The sequence below is a fragment of the Microtus oregoni genome, unplaced genomic scaffold (genome assembly GCF_018167655.1).
Source record: "Microtus oregoni isolate MIOR12 unplaced genomic scaffold, Mior012 000024F_ref0000369, whole genome shotgun sequence".
Lineage (NCBI taxonomy): Eukaryota > Metazoa > Chordata > Mammalia > Rodentia > Cricetidae > Microtus > Microtus oregoni.
In genome coordinates this window covers 8836405-8856871 of record NW_024543083.1, presented here as the reverse complement: position 1 = coordinate 8856871, position 20467 = coordinate 8836405, and the positions used below count along the sequence as shown (strand labels likewise).

General features: G+C 50.8%; 1 protein-coding gene across 7 annotated transcripts in view; it reads left to right on the top strand.

Annotated features, from left to right (window-relative positions):
- Window positions 1-20238, top strand: part of Fgfr1 (fibroblast growth factor receptor 1) — a 53882-nt gene extending 33644 nt beyond the window's left edge. The window contains exons 3-18 of one of the 7 annotated variants that reach the window (XM_041673641.1): window positions 3456-3722; window positions 5433-5516; window positions 5773-5945; window positions 8592-8715; window positions 9854-10044; window positions 12146-12290; window positions 14519-14721; window positions 15584-15729; window positions 15984-16105; window positions 16528-16638; window positions 17058-17248; window positions 17817-17939; window positions 18192-18262; window positions 18593-18730; window positions 18979-19084; window positions 19184-20238. In XM_041673641.1, the coding sequence (XP_041529575.1) occupies window positions 3456-3722; window positions 5433-5516; window positions 5773-5945; window positions 8592-8715; window positions 9854-10044; window positions 12146-12290; window positions 14519-14721; window positions 15584-15729; window positions 15984-16105; window positions 16528-16638; window positions 17058-17248; window positions 17817-17939; window positions 18192-18262; window positions 18593-18730; window positions 18979-19084; window positions 19184-19360 (2372 nt within the window). In that variant the 3' untranslated portion in view covers window positions 19361-20238. Of the gene's footprint in view, window positions 1-3455; window positions 3723-5432; window positions 5523-5772; window positions 5946-8591; window positions 8716-9853; window positions 10045-12145; window positions 12291-14518; window positions 14722-15583; window positions 15730-15983; window positions 16106-16527; window positions 16639-17057; window positions 17249-17816; window positions 17940-18191; window positions 18263-18592; window positions 18731-18978; window positions 19085-19183 lie in introns of all 7 variants that reach the window. The other 6 variants (XM_041673640.1, XM_041673639.1, XM_041673638.1 and 3 more) reach the window with 6 other exon arrangements.
- The last annotated feature ends 229 nt before the right edge of the window (window positions 20239-20467 follow it).

Sequence of the window (20467 nt, the reverse complement as noted above, 5' to 3'; positions counted from 1 at the left end):
AGCAAGGGCTATAAAGAGAAACCCTGTCCCGGAAAACAAAACAAACTAAATGAAAGGCATGGAGGAAGGGAAGAAGGAAGAAGGGAGAGAGGGAGAGAGAGAGAGAGAGACTGAGGCAAATACTATGACATAGGAGGCCCAGCTTGGTCTCCGTAGAGAATGTATTTCAGGACAGCTAGGGCTATAAAAAGGCCAGGCAGGAGTCTATGGCTATGAATTTCCTTGCAGCATGGAGATAAAATCATCTAACATTGCAATTTGGGGATGGTTTCCTAACTCTGAATATACAGTCAGTCCTCTATGTCTGTGGGTTCTGTGTTTGCTGATTCAGTAACTGTGAATGGAGAACCTTTGGACGAAGGTTTTTTGTTTTTGTTTTTGTTTTTTTTTTTTTGTCTTTACTGAATTAAGCATGAAAACTTAAGCACTATCGTAGACTAAACGCTGCTGGGATGTTCCTGGTGGGTAGACTTTGTCTAATCTGAGTCAGGAGAACACAAGAGGTTTTGTTTGCTGTCGGCAGAATTCCAGTTCCTGTGCAGGGAAGGCACAGCCAGGTTTGGGTCCAAGGCAGGGACATAGTTGGGTAGAGTGGGAAGATAGGTTGATAGGGACCATGGAGACCAAAAGGGTCTTACTTTATATCAAGGGCAAGACTTTTATGAGGACAGCTATACGAGACTATGTAAACCTAAGTGTGGGGATCGGGGAGTATGAACCCGACGTAAGAGGCTATCCCAAGATGGCTCTACGAGTGGGAGGAGGCAACCTGCACACGAGAAAGCTGGATCCTGAAAGTTCTGTGGAGCACAGAGATGCGTGTCTTTTCCACGCTGATCAGCACTGGCTGAAGTTTTGGCCCTGCAAACGGGCAGATTCCCTGGCTCCTTCCTTTAGGAGCAATGCCTGTTGTCTTTTTTTCCCTTTTGCCAAGTTTCTTTGGGAACTACATTTTGTCTCCGGGACCTGTGTGAGAAGGCTGTTTGATGGCTGAGCCTGAGAGTTTTTGAGCTCACTGTTGACCAATGGCTGGTGCAGCTTCTGAGCATCAGAATATTTCATCACTGCGGCTGCTCGAGGAAAATGAGATGGGATCGATAGGAGGAGTGTTTGCTGTCTTCCTTCAGGGTCAACTCCGAGCTGTTTGTCTTCTTTTGGCAACACCGTAAACCATTAAAAATGGAAGGAATAGTTTGACGCAGCTATTTTTAATCAGCCGTGTGCTCTGCTCTCCTGTGGTGTGTTCCTCAACCAGATACACAGAAATAAACACGTGTCCAGCCTTTCTGGTACCCAGGCCCTTTTAAAGGAGTCTGACTTTCTCCGTGGCCCAGTATTTAGGAGAGAGTCCTCAGGCTCATCAATGACAGTGTTTGAGCTCTTTGGGAGAAAAACCGTGTGTATCCCCCATGTACCTACGATTTCTAGTACAAATCAATGGAGCACTTCAGAGAGAGCCATTCAGATGAGAAGGGAGAAGCTGGAACGGTGGCTAAAGGATCCAGTCTCAGAGGAGCCATCCGAGCTGGTTCCCACCACCCCGTCAGGTGACTCACAACCCTGCATGACTCCAGCTTTAGGTAATCTGACGCCTCCCATCCTCATAGGGACCCACACTCACATGCATACGCCCGCAGATGGACACAACCATATACTCATCAAGATGAGAAACAGTGCTGGAGCTCGGTGGCCCACGCAGAGCACTGGGTACCACCCCTAGCACTGCCAAAAAGTGTGGTTGAGGAAGTCACTCCACAGCGAGTTCGAGACGCCCTGAGACTGTCTCAGAAAATAAAAGCCTGGGTGTAAGCCAGGTGTGCCAATACACACCTTGAACCCCAGCACTCGGGGTGAAGAAGCAGCAGGTGGATCTCTGAGTTCCAGGCCAGCCAGGGCTACAAAGTAAGACCCTGCCTTCAAAAAAAAGCCTGGATATAGTAGCAGGTACTCAGAATCCCCAAATGGCAGAGGCAGAAACAGGGAGATCTCGAGTTTGTAGTTAGTTGAGGATGGAGTTTAAAGGACAGAGGGGATTCAGGAAGAAAGACAGTAGGGAGACTGCCCAGTCGTTGGATCCATAAGTATTTAATAGGGCAGCTCTTAGTGGTGATCCATCACCTGCCAGTCTGAACACTGGTAAGAACCTAGAGAGAGATAAAGGATGGGTCAGAGCAGGGGCTGAGCTGTTTCAGAGTCCCAGGGACCTACGCCCAATTCCACTTGAGCCTAGGCAGGTGGCAGGCACTTCTCCCTGGGATGCCTAGGTGTGTGTGTGTGTGTGTGTGCGCGCGCGCACACGCGCGCGTGCGTGTGTCTTAGCTACTTTTCTGTTACTGTGAAGGGACACCAGAACCAAGGCAGTTGTTCATAGAAAGAAAGCATTTAGTTTGAGACTTGCTTACAGTTTCAGGTGAGTCAATGACCATCTAGGTGGGGAGCTTGACAGGCAGGCACAGCACCAGATCAGTAGCCGAGAGCTTACATCTTAAACACAAGTTGGAGGGAGAGACAGACTGACTGGGAGAGACTGGGCCTGACTTGGGCTTTGGAAACCTCAAAGCCCACTACCAGTGACACTCCCCCCCCCCCCCCCACAAGGTCATGCCTCCAAATCCTTCCCAGAACAGTTCTGCCAACTAGGGGTTAAACATTAAAATATATATACTCTTTTTTTGGGGGGGGGTCATTCTCATTCACACCACCACAGTGTGACCCTGTGTCTCTCAAGGAGGAAAGCGGGGTGCAGGAGAGTATGCGTCCAGGCAGCGGATGAGAAAGGGTTTATGTGTGCCGTGTCTGCTGCCAGAGCAAATGCGCAGTTGTGGGTGGCAGCTGCAGGCCTTGGGCCTAACACCTGTTCTCTGGAGGCTCCCCTGAGCTGACCTCTCCTTGGCTGTCCCTCCCTCCCACATGAGCATCTGTGTTGCTAGAGGGCCAGGCCCCCACCCTCGCTGAGTCATGTGTACCCAGAGTCCTGGTCGAGCAAATGCCTGCTCTCATCTTGGGCGTGGGGGCTGCCGGGCGTGTGACGGGTTGGGTTTATCCACTAAGGGAAGAGTTGAAGCTGACAGGGCTGAAAAGGAATGGGGTGTTCTGGTGGGAAGTGGCTGTTCTTGGCAAAGAACTGAGCGGCATTTGGGGAAGGGGGCATTCTAGATAGAGGAAGACCTTTCCCCTTAGGATGGAGGAAGTTGAAACACTGCTTAATGCTGCTGCAGCTGCTTCCTAACTTCGACCTCTTTCTTCTTTGACTTATGGAGAAGTGGGGTGGAGGAGAAGAGCTGGGGGTCTCAGGTTGTCCATCATTTCCAACGGGTACACAGTCCAGTCCCCAGCTCTGTGACCTCCACTGAGGCCCGGACAGTGCAGTGCCCTGTGGCTCACCTAACTCCCTTTCTCTCTCCTCCTCCTTTCCCCACTTGGCTCTTCTTCCTGGCCCCTGTGGGTGGCTGCAGCTCAGCCCTGGGGAGCCCCAGTGGAAGTGGAGTCTCTCCTGGTCCACCCTGGTGACCTGCTACAGCTTCGCTGCCGGCTGCGAGATGATGTGCAGAGCATCAACTGGCTGCGGGACGGGGTGCAGCTGGTGGAGAGCAACCGTACCCGCATCACGGGGGAGGAGGTGGAGGTGCGGGATTCCACCCCCGCTGACTCTGGCCTCTACGCTTGCGTGACCAGCAGCCCCTCTGGCAGTGACACCACCTACTTCTCCGTCAATGTCTCAGGTTGGTAGCAAAGCCCTCACCGTGTCCACTCCTCCCCACTTTATTTGCTGGTTTTAAAAGGGAGGCCAATTTCCTTCCCTTCCGTGATCTGCCCCCTACTCTGCTTCAGAGCTGCTGCCCATTAACACCGCTCCCTGCCTGCTGCGTGGCTTAGCTCTCAAGAGGTTGATCAGATAGGGCAGATGCCGGACCAGTGACCTGGGGCTGCTAAGATCCTACCTTGATGCTTTGGGCTGTTAAGACCCTGTGATTTTCCCCACCACAGCATGCCCCAGTCATGCTAAGTGGGGCCTCAGCCAGCTTCATCTTGTCAAGGCCTAGAGTTAGCAATTGGAGCCTAGGAACAGCATACGCTGTGAGGTCCCTGCTGTGCTGGGAAGGACTCGGGTACCCTGCCGTGTCCTGACTGTGTGGGAAATAACACACCTGTTGTCTATCTCACGGAACATTATGAGTGTGACCAGGCAAGCCTAGAGCTCTGTGGTTGGGACTATGCTTCCTCTAGAATGTGATTTTGACAAAACCAGGATCTGAGAAAGAAAAGGTGGCACTTCTGATGTCAAGAGATGGCTCGGTACCTTCTCCCAGGCATCATTTAGAATGCGTCCCCAATTGGGGAACTTGGTTCCCTAAACCCCAAGAGTGGCAGGGGGAGTAGAGAGGCCTGGTAGCAAGCCCCCCCTTTTTTTGAGACAGGGTCTCTCTACACAGCTCTGGCTGTCCTGGAATCCTGGAACTCACTATATAGACCAGACCAGCTATAAACTCAGAGATCTGCCTGCTTCTACCTCCCAAGTGCTGGGATTAAAAGTGTGCTCCACCTTACCCGGTCTGTTTTTAAATGGGCAGCAAAGGCAGTTATAGCAGGCAATGGTGGTGCACACCTTTAATCCCAGCACTCCAGAGGATCTCTGTGACATTGAAGCCAACTCGGTCTGCATCTCTACATGTGAGAGCTTGTCTTTATCAACGGTTTTAAAAGGCAGCTCTGGGACTGGAGAGATGGCTCAGCTGTTAAGAGCCTTGATATTCTTGCAGGGGACCTGGCTTTGGTTCCCAGCACACACAGTGTACTCACAATTGCTTATAGCTTCAGTTCCTGGGGATCCCATACCATCCAGCCCCCCTTAGGCTCCTACACACATATGGTGCATGCAGACTCACAAACATACACATAAATTACAATGAAATCTTTGCGGGAAAGAAGAGAAAGAGAAAGAAAAAGCAGGCAGCTCCCAGCCCTCAGCAGTTCTGTACTAGAGGCTCCTGACAGCAGGCTGTTCATCTTAGGGTTTTAGAAGTAGCTTCAAGGCCCAGAGTGTCTAGACCTCTATGGGTTTCTCAGCGGTTGATGTTCAAAGAATACCGATTCCTCAGCTGCTATTGTGGGTACCCAGGTGGTACTGTTAGCTGAAAGGCCTTGGTGTATAGGCTACAATTAAATAAATTTTGGGGGGGAAAGTGCTGGCCTTGCTGGAGCTGTTTAGACTCTAGACAGAAGGCAGTGCATTGGGCCAAGATGAGTACTGGAGTGTGCGGTTCTTAAACAGAGACTGTCACTGAGAATAAATTTGGGGACATTAGGAGTCCTTATGGGATGGGTGGGTGTGTTGTCCGTGATTTCACTGAGCTGGTCCTGATGAGGCAACTTTGGTTTGATGAGAGATGCTCAGAAGTACCTCAGGACCCACCTCCCCTTTGTTCTCACAGATGCGCTTCCCTCCTCGGAGGATGACGACGACGATGATGACTCCTCCTCAGAGGAGAAAGAAACAGACAACACCAAACCAAACCGTAGGCGTGAGACACTGTTTTCTACCTATTTACTGCCTTTGAGACATGGGATTTGAGACTTAGGGGAAAGGCCTGCCTAACTGGGAGGAGAGAGGCTCAGAGGGCCTGTGGGCCATGGTGCCTGACTCCTGCCCGTCTAGACGGCCCAAGGTATTGAGCAGATAGATGAGGTGTGTGCGATCCTGCTTGGGCCCTGGCTTCCGAGCCTGACTACTCCCGCCACCCTCATCTGTCCACCTTGGCTTTTCCTGGACAGCTGTAGCTCCATACTGGACATCCCCAGAAAAGATGGAAAAGAAGCTGCATGCGGTGCCAGCTGCCAAGACGGTGAAGTTCAAATGCCCATCCAGCGGAACACCCAATCCCACTTTGCGTTGGTTGAAAAACGGCAAAGAGTTCAAACCTGACCACCGGATTGGAGGCTATAAGGTACGAACATGTGTGTTCATATCCAAAAAAAATTCAGAAGAAGACATTGGACGGAGGGCTGGGATAGGAAACCCATATTAAATACCTTTATGAGTTTGTTTTAGTTGCCTTTGTGTGCGGGATGGGAGGTGCATTCTAGACAGGGTTTCTGTGTGTAGCCCTGACTGTCTTAGAAGTCACTCTGTAGACCAGATTGGCCTTGAATTCAGAGATCCCTGCCTGCCTCTGCCTCCTGAGCCCTAAGATTAAAGGCCTGCCACCACTGCCCGACTTACTTCCCTTTTTAAAGGTGGGATTTTTTTTTGTTTTGTTTTGTTTTTTTTTGTTTTGTTTTTCGAGACAGGGTTTCTCTGCGGCTTTGGAGCCTGTCCTGGAACTAGCTCTGTAGACCAGGCTGGTCTCGAACTCACAGAGATCCACATGCCTCTGCCTCCCGAGTGCTGGGATTAAAGGCGTGCGCCACCATTGCCCAGCCCTAAAGGTGGGATTTTTTTTAAATTAAAGTTTATTTTATTTGTATCTATGATTATTTCATCTGCATATATGTATGTGCACCAGATGTATGTCCAGTGCAGTGTTTTTATTATTATTATTATTTTAAAAAGAGGAAAACTTGGAGGAGTCAGTTTTCTCCTTCAACTATGTGGGTCTTGAAGAACAGACTCAGGAGTAAGGCTTGGTGGCAAGTCCTTTACCCATTGAGCCACCTCACCAGCCGTCATTAGCTCCTCTCTCCCTCCCTCCTTTCTTTCTTTGGTTTTTGAGGTAGGGTCTCTCTCCTTGACCTGGAACCCACTGTGCGGGCTGCTCCCAGACTCACAGAGATCTGTCTGCCTCTGCCTCCTGAGTGTTAAGATTAAAGAAATATGTGTGCCGCCCTACCTGGCTGTCTTAAAGGACCTTTCTCAGGACAGATTACTGGAAACGAAATTATCAGATAAAAGTGTGTAGGTATCTTCTAAATTGTCAGTGCCTATAATCCACGCCTCCCTTCCCTTTCCTTGGCCTTCTGCATACCAAGCATTGAGTCACATCTTCAGCCCCCAAGCCCTAAAAGGAAAAACCAGTCACCTCCCCACAAGAGAACATTAGAATAAACTCGCTAGGCTTCTGCCAAGAAATACAGCGTGTGAAATTGTTGTGTGGCTTATTGACACCATTAGGCACTTCCTATGCTTATCAGCTTCTTCCTGTCCTTCCAGGTCAAGTCCTTGTCTATAGGAAGAACAGTTCAATGAGAATCTCTCCCTCAGAGATCTGAGTCTCCACAAGGTTCCCGAATAGGTCTCATCTCTCCTAGACTCTCTTCTCGTTTCTTCTTGACTCTTTGGAGACTGTTTCTTCCCCATATATCCCAAACTTGCCAGGAACACCCATTCCCCTTGTCTTAGCATTCTAAGTGCCACCAAGTATGGTTTCTCATTGCTCTTGTATAAGAAAAAAAAAAAGGCAGAGGGAGGGGCTGGCTGGAGAGACAGCTTAGTGGTTAAGCATATACCACTCTTCCAGAGGACCAGAGTCTGGGTCCCAGCACCCACATCAGGCAACTCACAACCACTTCTAACTCTAGCTCCAGGGCTTCTGTGGCACCTACACTCACGTGTGCATATGCACGTATACATACACACATTTAAAAGTAGTGATAGATCTTTTTCTTTCTTTGTATTTATTATTATTATTTATTTGTGGGTTGTTTGTTTGATTGCTTGTTTTGAGCCAGGATTTTCCTGTGTACCCTTGGCTGTTCTGGAACTTGCTCTGTGTAGATCAGCCTGGAACTCAGAGATCACCCTGTTCTGCTCCAGAATGCTAGGATTAAAGCTGTGCACCACCACTTCTGGTTCTCCTCCTCTCCTCCTTCTTATTCTTTTTTTTTTTTTTTTTTTTTTTTAGAGAGAAAGGCTATGGGAAAGCTTTAACTTACCAAGTACTTACTGTTTGCAAGTTACTATGCTTCAGCTAGGACAAGACAGCATTCTGGCCTGTGAAGATTTTGTAGCCCAATAAGAAGGCAAATGGCAGAGGGCAGCTGGGATGAACAGCTGTTCAGTCAGTGTATCGGTAGACAGGCAGAAGAAAGGTTGAACGCAGATCTGACCAGAGTCAACTGGAAGAAGAGATAGGGTTTTTTTGTTCTGTTTTGTTTGAATTGCATTTTCATTTGGTTTGTGTGCAAGCGGTGCTGTGCATATGGAGGTAGATCACAGGACAACGTGCAGGAACTGGTTGTCTCTTTCTACCCTGTGGGTCCTGTGAATCAAACTTGTCAGGCTTGGTGGCGAGTGAGTCCTTTGTCCCCTGCTCCATCCTGCCAACCCTGAGGAGATAGCTTTGGAAACTCAGTGTCCAGAGTAGCAGGAGGGCCACATCAGGCCACGGAAGGACACGGAGAAGAGTCCCAGTGAATTTAGGAGAACTTGCCAAAGGCACGTTCGTCCAGATTATGGCTGCTCCTGAGTGCTGCCGTGAAGGTGTCCAGTGTTAGTTTAGATGGCGTGGTGTGTACCAAGTGTGAATAGGCCAAGAACTAGTTCCTCTAGGCTTTTGTTTTGGCTAACGATGCGGCACCAGCCCCATGCTGCCTGTTCTCATCTGCGCCTTACCCCGGATGCTCAATAAAGCCCCTGGCTTGTGTCTGTCCTACAGGTTCGTTATGCCACCTGGAGCATCATAATGGACTCTGTGGTGCCCTCTGACAAGGGCAACTACACTTGCATCGTGGAGAACGAGTATGGCAGCATCAACCACACCTACCAGCTTGATGTTGTGGGTAAGAAGGCCAAGGCTAAGGTGGCAAGAGTCAGCTGGAGGGAAGGGTAGGGTGGGAAAGGCAACCTTGGAATCTGAAGCCCTAGGGATGGACTCTGGACATTTGGCATGATACTTCCCTCCTTAAACTTCACTTTTCCCTCCCTCATTCCTTCTCCTCCTTCCTGTCCTCTCTTCCTTCCTTCCAATTTGAGATACAAATTGGACTTCAGCTCATTCTGTTGTACAGCCTGACCTTGAACTCATGGTGATCCTCCTGCTCCAACCTCAAGTGCTAGGATTACAGGCATGGGCCTGCCTTAAGCCTCATTTTTCTTTTCATCTTTCTTTTATTTTATTCATTCATTCATTTATTTGGGACAGGGTCTCTTTATGTATCCCTGGCTGTCCTGGAACTTGTCAAGTAGACCAGGCTGACCTTGAACTCACCTGAGATCTCTCACCTGCCCTGCCTCTTGAGTGCTGGGATTAAAGGCATGCACTACCATTCCTGACATAGCTTGATGCAGTGCTGGGAACTGTGGCATAAGAGTAGTTTTTGCTTAATGAACACCACTAACATACCAGGGTCCTTCATTCATTCATGCCCTGAACTTTGTTCTTTGTGTCCTTATAGTAGAGACACAATCTGAGTAGCTAGCTATAGGCCACACACGGGGGTGCCTCTGAGTAGCTATAGGCCACACAGAGGTGCAGAGGCCAAGTGAATCCCAAGCGTGTCTCCTCGGTGGCATTTCGGAAGACAAGAACAATATGTTGTTTATCTCAGGGCTGTGATTGTAGAGGTTGTGGGTCTTCTGTTCCGGGGACTGTGTGGGCCAGAGCCTCACAACCAACACCTGCCTCGGCATTGAAGTAGTTCAGGAAGAAGATGGTGGTCTGGAAGATCTGGGGCGGGCCTAAGATACTGAAATCTGGGGTGCGTCTCTATTTAGACAAGAGATTTGGTTGTGCCTGAAAATGTGGGTGCAGGACTAGAGGAAATGGCAAACCTTCCCTCAAATCAGGCTCAAGGGGCTGGAGTTTAGCAGAGCCACCAGGACGGGTATTGAAGAACCAAGGTAGATCCTGTCTCTGCCAGCATCCCACCCAGGACCAGGCCATTGACGGGTCTAACATGTCCATCCCTTGCCCTGCAGAGCGATCCCCTCACCGGCCCATCCTTCAGGCAGGGTTACCTGCCAACAAGACAGTGGCCCTGGGCAGCAACGTGGAGTTCATGTGTAAGGTATACAGCGACCCACAGCCTCACATCCAGTGGCTGAAGCACATCGAGGTGAACGGAAGTAAGATTGGCCCGGACAACCTGCCGTACGTCCAGATCCTGAAGGTAATCTTAGCCTCATTCTTGGCCAGTATGCTGGGAAGGTGACCAGGTGTCCCCTGGGGCTCAGCGCCTACTGGGATTGAGGCTCAGCCTGACCCACAAGGTGCATACACCATCTTAGTAGGGATCTAGCCACAGGCTGGTGACAGCAGAAGGTGGCAGGGAGCTGGGGACAGAGGGCGGGGTGAGTGATAATAGTTGCTGCTTTCTAAAGAGCCTTGAGAGTGAGCCAGGGTCTCGGATCAATTACCTAAGGAAGGCATTGAGACTCTTGCTTGCTTGTGGCCCTAACACCACAGCCTTCCAACAAGTGTTTCCCAGTATCGGCCCTGCTTACTTCCTAAGTTACAGTCATTTGGCGCCAAGGTAAACAATAAGGGTGTTGCTCGAACATCTGGAAAAGTCAGTGCCCTGTATAAATTCTGAGGCGTTTGAGGAATAATGGCATTTTCTTCCTTTTTCCTCTCACTCCCAGACTGTCATTGTCCCTGAATGCTCCATTAATCCAGGGAGGTAATTGGCTAAGTCTCCAGCAGATCTTGCGGCAGGAATAACCAGAAGTTAGATTTCATCTTCCCTCCCCTGCCTTGGTTGTCCTAGAGATTTACTGGCTGTCTCTTTTCTTTGCCCCTGGTGCTGAGACTATTCTGGAAGACAGAGGGCCAGCTCTAGCTTTGGGCCTTGGAGATCCGTCTCTGATTACAAATCCCCACCCTGGCCTGGTAGAGGAAATTTTACACAGACAGAATATTTGCTTTGGACCGTGACCCTTCCCCTCCCCTTCCTTCCTCTTGTTTCCCCTTTCCCCCCTTTTTCTTCTTTGTTTCCCTTCCCCTTTCCCTTCTGTCCTGCGTTTAGCCTTCCCTTTCCATCCATTCTTACTAGTGGTTTCATTTTGTCCCACTCAGAGGAGAAGGAAGATGGGAGGTCCCAGTGTCTCCCTTACCTTGGCTCCTTGGGCCTGACTGGAAGTTACCCCAGGAGCGCAGTGTGGCCACATCTCAGTGTTTGCCCAACTGACTCGTGTGTCGTTGGTTTGTTCCAGCATTCGGGGATTAATAGCTCGGATGCGGAGGTGCTGACCCTGTTCAATGTGACAGAGGCCCAGAGCGGGGAATATGTGTGTAAGGTTTCCAATTATATTGGTGAAGCTAACCAGTCTGCGTGGCTCACTGTCACCAGACCTGTGGCAAAAGGTAATGTGGAGATGGACGGGACCCTATACCGGGTACTTGATTTAGGCCCCACACTGCTGGGGCAGGTTGGGAAGTCAGCACCAACTCCGCCTTTCTCCTACTATGTTCTAATGCCCAGAGCCATGGAAAAATCCCTGGCTTGGGAGGTTGGTTTGGTTTGGTACTGTGTTGGTTATCTGTGGCTCCCTTTGTGCCTCATGTGTTGTGTTCTCGTTCTCTCTCTCTCTCTCTCTTTCTCTCTCTCTCTCTCTCTCTCTCTGTCTCTGTCTCTCGTGTGTGTGTGTGTGTGTGTGTGTGTGTGTGTGTGTGTGTACTTATGCCCATCCATGCACTTATGGGATAGTCTTTTCTGTTAGGAATACTTTAGACTGAAGTTTTAAATGGTGGCAAAGAGAAGGGACCAGGAAGTCTCTTTCAAAGACCTGTATCTTCAGGTCGTGTGCGTGCGTGTGTGTGTTTGTGTGTGTGTGTGTGTGTGTGTGTGTGTGTGTGTGTGTGTGTATGTATGTGTGGCAGGGGAGACTGCCTTTCTTTCCCTGCCATCTGTCTGTCTGTACCCACTGACTCTCCTTACCTAAAACCAAACAGCCCCCCACCTGCCAGGCCCCATTTCTCCATGCTGCCCACCGCCCGCATGCTTGGCTGGGCCAGTGACTGCCAGCGTCTGGTGAAGGGTCATAACCAGCCGTCTTCTCCTCAGGTCTGCAGGAGCGCCTCCCTCAGGGCCTCACTCTTTTCCTCTAACAGGTCTCGCTGCCTGGTGGTTTCTGCTGCCTTGTTGCAAAGGAGATGCTGGGGAGCGTTCTCTTCCTCTGGTTTTGGTCCCCTTCTCTGTCCCCTCGGTGTCTCTGTCTCTCTGAGGTCTCATGTCCTATGCTTGTCCATTTTGCTTCCGTTGTCTCTTCTAGACTGCTGGAGTTAATACCACCGACAAGGAAATGGAGGTGCTTCATTTACGAAATGTCTCCTTTGAGGATGCGGGGGAGTATACGTGCTTGGCGGGTAACTCTATCGGACTCTCCCATCACTCTGCATGGTTGACCGTTCTGGAAGGTATACACTGCACTGATCCTTTCCGTGTCCTGCTTTTGCCATGGGAGCAGCGCATCCATTATAGGACCAGGGAAGGCAGGAAGGGATGACTCCCGTCTGCTGTGTGCCCTTTTCTGCTCCAGCTCTGAGGCACATGCAGGGGGTTCCTGGATTTTTTTCAGGAAGCCATGGGGTAGCCTCCCCCGCCCATCTATATCCGGCTTTCTCCCTGGTCACTGTAATGCATGCTTGAGCTCTGGGTTTACCTTGTGACAGTGCTTTCCAGCACAGGCTCCTTCCATCCTTGGGGATAGCATCTTCCTTCGGCCGCTTGGTACCGAGGTTTTGAATTACTGGGACTTCTTTAGCCGGTCCCAAGAGTGTCAGCAAGAAAAGCCCTGGACCTCTTCTCCATGAACACAGGTTCTCAGCCAACTGAAGCTTACCACTTCTATTGGGTGCTGCTGGCCCACTCTGCATTCTGCTGTTCTTTGACTGGCATGCCTGGATAGCAGCAAACTCGAGCTACCTCGGGAAAGACGTGTCTTAGCCCAACGGTGCCCATTTGACCTCTCTAACTCATCCCTTCCCAAGTGGGGAGATCTGTGTCCCATGTACCAGCCAGGAAGGAAGGAGCCTGCAGCCTTGCTGGGTGGTGGGCTGGTGACACAGGACCAGTATGGTTTTGCGTGCGTGTGGCCTGCCTGCTGCTGCTCTGCGGCTGCTACCTTGCGTTCCTTCTCTAGCTACTCCTCCCTTCCACCTTGCTTGCCCAGTAGCCCCACTGCGCCACTGCTTGCAGAGAAGCATCTCGTTAGTAGTGTTCTCGCCCCTGTCTCTGTTGAGTCTATGCTTCCTGTGAGTCCTCCTTTTCTGACACCGAGGGAAGAGACAAACAGCTCTTTCCCTGTCATCGACTCCGTTTCCTTGTTGGGCTGGGAGGACTCTTCGGATGGCTAAGGTTTGAAAGGGGAGGGCTGTAGGAAGAGGGCTGTATACATGCAGGGAAGAGGTTCCAGCAGACAGACACTATTTCTGCAACGGCAATGGGGATGAGTATGTGTCTTAGTCAGGGTTGCTACTGCTGCCTTGAAACACCATGACCAAAAGCAGCTTGGGAAAAGGAAAGGGTTTATTCAGCTTATACTTCCATATCACACTTCATCATCAAAGGCAGTCAGGGCAGGAACCTGGAGGCAGGAGCCAATGCAGAGGCCATGGAGGGTGCTGCTTACTGGCTTGCTCTTCATGGCTTGCTCAGCCTGCTTTCTTATTGAACCCAGAACCACCAGCTCAAAGGTGGCCCCGCCCACACTGAACTGGGCCCTCCCCCCATTAATCACTAATAAAAAAAGTGCCATGCAGGCTTGCCCTCAGCCCGCTTTTATGGAGGCATTTTCTCAGTTGAGCGTCCCTTCTTTCAGATGACTTTAGCTTGTGTGAAGTTGACATAAAGATATCCAGGGCAGTATGAATTCTATTTTTTTTTTTTTTTTTATTTTTCGAGACAGAGTTTTACTGGGTAGTCCTGGCTGTCCTGGAGCTCACTCTATAGCCCAGGCTGGCCTCAAACTCCCAGAGATCCACCTACCTATCTTTGCCTCCTGAGAGCTGGGATTAAAGGCGTGCACCACCACCACCCAGCCTATGAGTAGATTTCTTAAGAACTGCCAAATATTTTTTCATCTGGAGACATATTTAGACGTTATTTTTTTTTTTTTTTTTGCCTGTGTTTTAGCCATTTGCAGGTCTGAACAAACAGAGGTAAAAGGTATTTAGAGACACAGGATGGCTACCATGGGCATTCATTAGTCCTCACTCTGAGTGCCACTCTAGGCCTTGTACCTTAAGGACTCCCTGACCCCTTGGGCATAGCAGCCTGTCTCTATATGACAGATACATGTGTACAGCATTGAGGTTCTGCAGGGGTCTCTGGGTGCCCATCTGGCCCAGTAGGGAGCTGCAAAGTGACTCTGGAGTCAAGGGGTGTTGGACTTGCATGACAGCATAGTCTAGGCTTTATCCTCTATGGGTTTGAGTTTAAGGATGTTTAAGGATGCCTCAGAAGTCCCAAGGTGTCTGGTCATTTTGATACCAGCATCCCAGCCTTTGTTGGGATTTGCCTGGATTCTCCCCTGTTCCCTACAAGTTCCCAGGGGGAAAGGAGTAGGTGTTAGGTTTCTCATGGGACATACCTCTCCTGGGCAAAGCACCCTTGATCTGCTGACACCCTCTCCACACTGACTCAGCCCTGGAAGAGAGGCCAGCCGTGATGACTTCGCCACTCTACCTGGAGATCATCATCTATTGCACTGGGGCCTTCCTTATCTCCTGTATGGTGGGCTCCGTCATCATCTACAAGATGAAGAGCGGCACCAAGAAGAGTGACTTCCACAGCCAGATGGCCGTGCACAAGCTGGCCAAGAGCATCCCTCTGCGCAGACAGGTAACAGAAAGTAGATGGGGGATTTGCACGCCCACCACTGCCTGTCGTCGCCTCTTTCTGGGCCTCCAGGGCCTACTCCCTTTCCCCAGGCCCCTGCTGTTCCTCACCCACCATGTTGGGCTTTGTTCCGACTTCTGAACCAGTCACATTGGGACATTCTAAACCATCTCTGGCTCCATGCCTGCCTGCCCTGTACCCCTCTATCACATGGAGGGAGGAAATGGGTCAAAAACTGCAGGTGTGTGGATGAGTAACTGCACCTCAGAACACTGCTATTCCAGAAAGGTGCCCTAGGGCACCTCTCCATAGTCTGAGGAAGAGTTTTTGCCAAGGGACAAGAAAAGACCCGTTGGACAGAGGTTAAGAGCACTGGTTGTTCTTTCAGAGGTCCTGAGCTCAATTTCCAGCACCCACATGGTGGTTCACAACAATCATGATCTGGCGCCCTCTTCTGTCATGCAGGCATACATGCAGGCAGAACACGATGCATAATAGTAAATAAATAAATCTTAAAAAACATAAGAACTGTTGTGATATTATAAAACCCCGAGTTGGAAGAGCTATATTTGGTGTGCTTGTTGAATAGATGAGGAAAATGGTCACCTGTATAGCCCTGATTAGCCTGTAGACCAGGCTGGCCTCGAACTCAGAGACCTGCTTGCCTCTGCCTCCCTGGGGTTACAGGTGTGTGCCACACTGCCCGAGTGCTGGGATTCGGAAAGACTTTTTGATGGTAGAAATTACTCAGTCATATAGGAGCAAATCTGCTACAGCAAAAAAAAAAAAACAAAAAAAAACAACAAAACTGGGGGTTTGGAAGGAGTCTTTGCTTGCCTTGCTAGAAGGGTGACCCCACTCTTTCTTACAGGTGTCAGCAGACTCCAGTGCCTCCATGAACTCTGGGGTTCTCCTGGTTCGGCCTTCACGACTCTCCTCCAGTGGGACCCCTATGTTAGCTGGAGTCTCTGAGTATGAGCTTCCTGAAGACCCCCGCTGGGAGCTGCCGAGAGATAGGTAAGGGGTTGTGGCTTTCTACTGAGGACCCCACGCTTGCCCTCTGTGTATGCTGAGGCCTTGTAGGTAGCAAACGTACAAAAGTACACGAGATGCCTCTAGAAATAGCCGTTCCCCGCTCTTGGCTGGGTGAAATGCCAGGAGAAAGGGGGCTGAGCTGCCCTATGCAAGTCTGACCTTTACCAGCCCTGACTGACTGTCCGTCACTCATTGTCTGTCCAGCCCTGACTGTCACTCTCTGTTTCTGCCTCAAGACTGGTCTTAGGCAAACCTCTTGGAGAGGGCTGCTTTGGGCAAGTGGTATTGGCCGAGGCCATCGGGCTGGATAAGGACAAACCCAACCGCGTGACCAAAGTGGCTGTGAAGATGTTGAAGTGTGAGTGATGTTCCTGTTTCTTCCTGCCACGGTAGTCTCTTTCCTTTCTCAGCAATCCAGGTCTGGACCAAATAGAATACACCTTATGATGCTGTCATTGCTCACACTCGCTACACTGCCTGGGGGGCTAATCTGGGACTAGAGGGGGATAACACACCCCAAATCTTTAAATCTTATCTTGCTTCTTAATGTCGACCTGGGTTCAGGTGCTCATCTTAGTCCTATAACTGGCTTTTTCTTTTTTTGTGGCCTCTCCAGCCACATTCAATGCCACATGGTAATGGCGACTCCTGGATGGGAAATGGGAGGTGAGAAGCAAGTCCTAGAGGAAAGGGGTCTCTCCAGGATCTGCTCCCCACCCCCCCTAGCCCTTAGCTGTTCTTCCCACCTCCCTCACACCATTCTCTGGTTTGTATGTGAAGCCGACGCAACAGAGAAGGACCTGTCAGATCTGATCTCGGAGATGGAGATGATGAAAATGATCGGGAAACACAAGAATATCATCAATCTGCTGGGGGCGTGCACACAGGACGGTAGGCAGTGCCTGGAGCAGCTCTGGGCTCCGGCATCAGCTGAGAAACTGGCTTGGCAGGGAGTTTAATGTGTTTCTCAGGGGCTGGGCTGGCCCGACTGGCATCCATCCAGGAACTCTTACTGACACCTAGATTTGGTGTGTGAATAGGAACAAGGGTGTTATTGGCATTGATAATGGGGTTCTTGCCCTCAGCTTTGCTTGAGAACTTTCTGGACTCCACTAGGAAGAATTCTTTCTCAGACTTTCTATGTGGAGAATGGCTTTCCCTGCGCCCCAACTGGAGGAGGCAGGAAAGGGGGGTTAGATGAGGCGTGGGACACAAGCAGGCTGTAACACTAGAAGGAGGGGCCTCCATGAGGTGTAGCTGCACTTCCTGACCTCTTGCCTGACCTGTGGCCTCTGTCTTTGCGCACTCAGGGCCTCTGTATGTCATCGTGGAATACGCCTCCAAAGGCAACCTTCGGGAGTATCTGCAGGCCCGGAGGCCTCCTGGGCTGGAATATTGCTACAACCCCAGTCATAACCCCGAGGAACAGCTGTCCTCCAAAGATCTGGTATCCTGTGCCTATCAGGTGGCCCGGGGCATGGAGTATCTTGCCTCTAAGAAGGTAGGTGTCCCTTCCCCAAAAAAGCAGGGTGGGACTGAAGCCGCCTAGTGCTCCGGTCTGTGACTGCACAGTCCATGCTGGCCTGTGTGAGTCCCTCTGGTGCTGGGATGCTAACGTTGCTAACGTGCACTACTGTACCTGGCTCCAGCTTGCGACTGTTCATCCGTTAGAGTTGGGTTCACAAAGCCTGACCCCTTGTGTTTCATTAGGTTCTCAGAGAACCTGAATTGGGAAAGCCCTACACACACACACACCTCCACAGACTGAGCGTGGGCCTACACATTGTTTTGGGGGTACATTTCCAAAAGCTAGAGGTTGAGATCAAGAGAGAAGGGCATAAAGGAGAGCTTGCTAAGGTGTTGAGAAGACTACAGCTGAAGGTGTCTGGAATTAAAGACTGTTTAGGGAGGTTGTCTAGAGAGTATGGGGGTGTGTGGGCAGACCTGTGAGGTAAAGTGGTCTGCTGCCTACTGCACAGTAATCGCCAGAGTAGAGGGGGCTAGGTGACTGCGGCGAAGCATGGTTCAAGGTTGTCACCCCCTCTCTGTCACTCCTTCCCTCTGTTTAGTGCATACACCGAGACCTGGCTGCTAGAAATGTCCTGGTGACAGAGGACAATGTAATGAAGATCGCAGACTTTGGCCTAGCCCGAGACATTCACCATATCGACTACTATAAAAAAACCACCAATGTAAGTTTCTGGCTTGGCACGGGCCTGGGCCCCACGCCGCCAGGCTTTTGCTCTACCCTCAGCTGTGCTCTCGTGGGAAAAGGGCTGTAGAGTGGGCTGAAGATGTGCCCTCCATGCCCTGGGCCCCACCTGTCCATGCCCTGCTCCCCCTGCCCGCCCGCCACCTCCCCCCCACATCCATCATTGTCAATGCATCCCGTGAGTCCTCTGTGTGTCATTCCCCCTCCCCCACGCACACACCGCTGCCTGCAGGGCCGGCTGCCTGTGAAGTGGATGGCACCTGAGGCATTGTTTGACCGGATCTACACCCACCAGAGTGACGTGTAAGTTTGAAATACACAATTACGTGGGCTGTGTTGGGGAAAGCATACTAGCCGTCCTGCGTCTCTAGACTGATGAGACTCTCCATCATTGAGAGTTGGGGGGAGGGGGCATTGTCTTGTCCCGTGAACGTGTTCCAGCTTTCTTTGCATTGCCCTTACTGCCCCCCTTGTCTCCTGTGCCCTGCCCCCTGAACTCAAGGCCTGTGTTGGGGCAGGAGAGGTTCAAGATGAGCACCTGCTATACTGATTTCTCAGGAAGACATGGGAAGGGACCCCTAGGTCATCCTAGCCCAGTGCTGTGAGTCACAGTAGCACCATGCTCTCCTGTAGGTGGTCTTTTGGGGTACTCTTGTGGGAAATCTTCACTCTGGGCGGCTCCCCATACCCTGGTGTGCCTGTGGAAGAACTTTTCAAGCTGCTGAAGGAGGGTCATCGGATGGACAAGCCTACTAACTGTACCAATGAACTGTAAGCAGGAATTGGGGGAAGGCTGGGGGAGGGGCTGTTGGTAGTCAGCGCTGTTTGAGTCCACCCTTGGCAAGCTTAGTTGGATGTTGGAGAGGATAAGGTTCCATGGGAGGTTCCTGAGGTCCTCAGACTCTGAAGGAAGTGGGAGCATGGCGGGCAGGTGATGGGAGTTGTTGTTATGAGGGAGTAGCCCCCCTGACCCCTCTATGCTGTTGTCCTCCCTCTCTGACCTCCCCATCCTGCGTCAGGTACATGATGATGCGGGATTGCTGGCACGCAGTGCCCTCTCAGAGGCCCACTTTCAAACAGCTGGTGGAAGACCTGGACCGCATTGTGGCCTTGACCTCCAACCAGGTAGAGCTGGACCTTGTGGCATCATGGCGTGCCTAGGCACCTAAGGGGACACGGCCATGGGAAGGTCTGTGTGCCACCAATCCTTTCCTCCCGTCCTAGGAGTATCTGGACCTGTCAATGCCGCTGGACCAGTACTCTCCCAGCTTTCCCGACACACGGAGTTCTACCTGCTCTTCGGGGGAGGACTCTGTCTTCTCTCATGAGCCGTTACCTGAAGAACCCTGTCTGCCCCGACACCCGACCCAGCTTGCCAATGGTGGACTCAAACGGCGCTGACTGCCAACCCTCCCCGGCCTTTCCCCAGTTCCGTCGTGACATGTGTCCCTCATCTGTAATCCCCTGCTGGACACGCTGCCTTTCCCTTCTCCCTTGCTGCTGGCAAGAGCCAATGTGTAACTGAGGCCTTCCCGGGTGGCCTATCCCATCATCACCCCCCAAGAGCTCTCTCTTCCTCTTCTCAACCTGCTGTGTGGGAGAGCAGCCAAGAGGCAGGTACCGGCTGGTAGCCGCTTCCTCCTTCCTAGGTGTTGGACCAAGACCCACCCTGCTGCTTGGCACTCCTTGGAGGCCTGGGAAGCAGAAGCAAGTGGAACCGGCCTGCAAGCAAGAGCTCACTGAGTCTTCTGGTTGACCCACTACAGCCTCCTGTGTTCTGGTGGCAGCAGCCTTGGGGCTTCTGAAGCAGTGGGGTTTGTTTCTGTTCAGGCCTTCACTGAGAGCAATCTCTGCCCCAGATGGGTGGTGCCAGTGGCTTCTTAATTCCAATACTAATTTGCTTTGCTGACCAAATATCTGGTACCGGAAGACGGTGAGGCAGAGATTGGGAGCAGTGATGTGGCCCTGGGGCTGAGCCCTAGACTCGGGGCTTTGTACATAGCTATGAAGAAAACACAAAGTGTATAAATCTGAGTATATATTTACATGTCTTTTTAAAAGGGTCGTTACTAGAGATTTACCCATTGGGTGAGATGCTCCTGGTGGCTGGGAGGCATCCGTTGCTATATATTAAAAACAAAAAAAAAAAAAAACAAAAAAAGGAAAATGTTTTTTAAAAGGTCATATATTTTTTGCTACTTTTGCTGTTTTATTTTTTTAAATTATGTTTTAAACCTATTTTCAGTTTAGGTCCCTCAATAAAAATTGCTGCTGCTTCATTTTTATCCTGGGCGTGTGAAAAGGGAGCAGATGCCCCCTGAAAAGGAGGGAGACAGGGACTAAGGGGCCATGAACTGTTGGCACTGTGTGCTTCCCTATTTCCTGTGACCTCCCAGCCAACCCTTCTATCTCAGATGCTTTGGGAAAGGCGGGGGTAAGAACAAAGTACTGAGGGCAGAGAACCGAGACTACAAGCTTATTTCCTAAGAGGGGGATGAGACCAGCCAA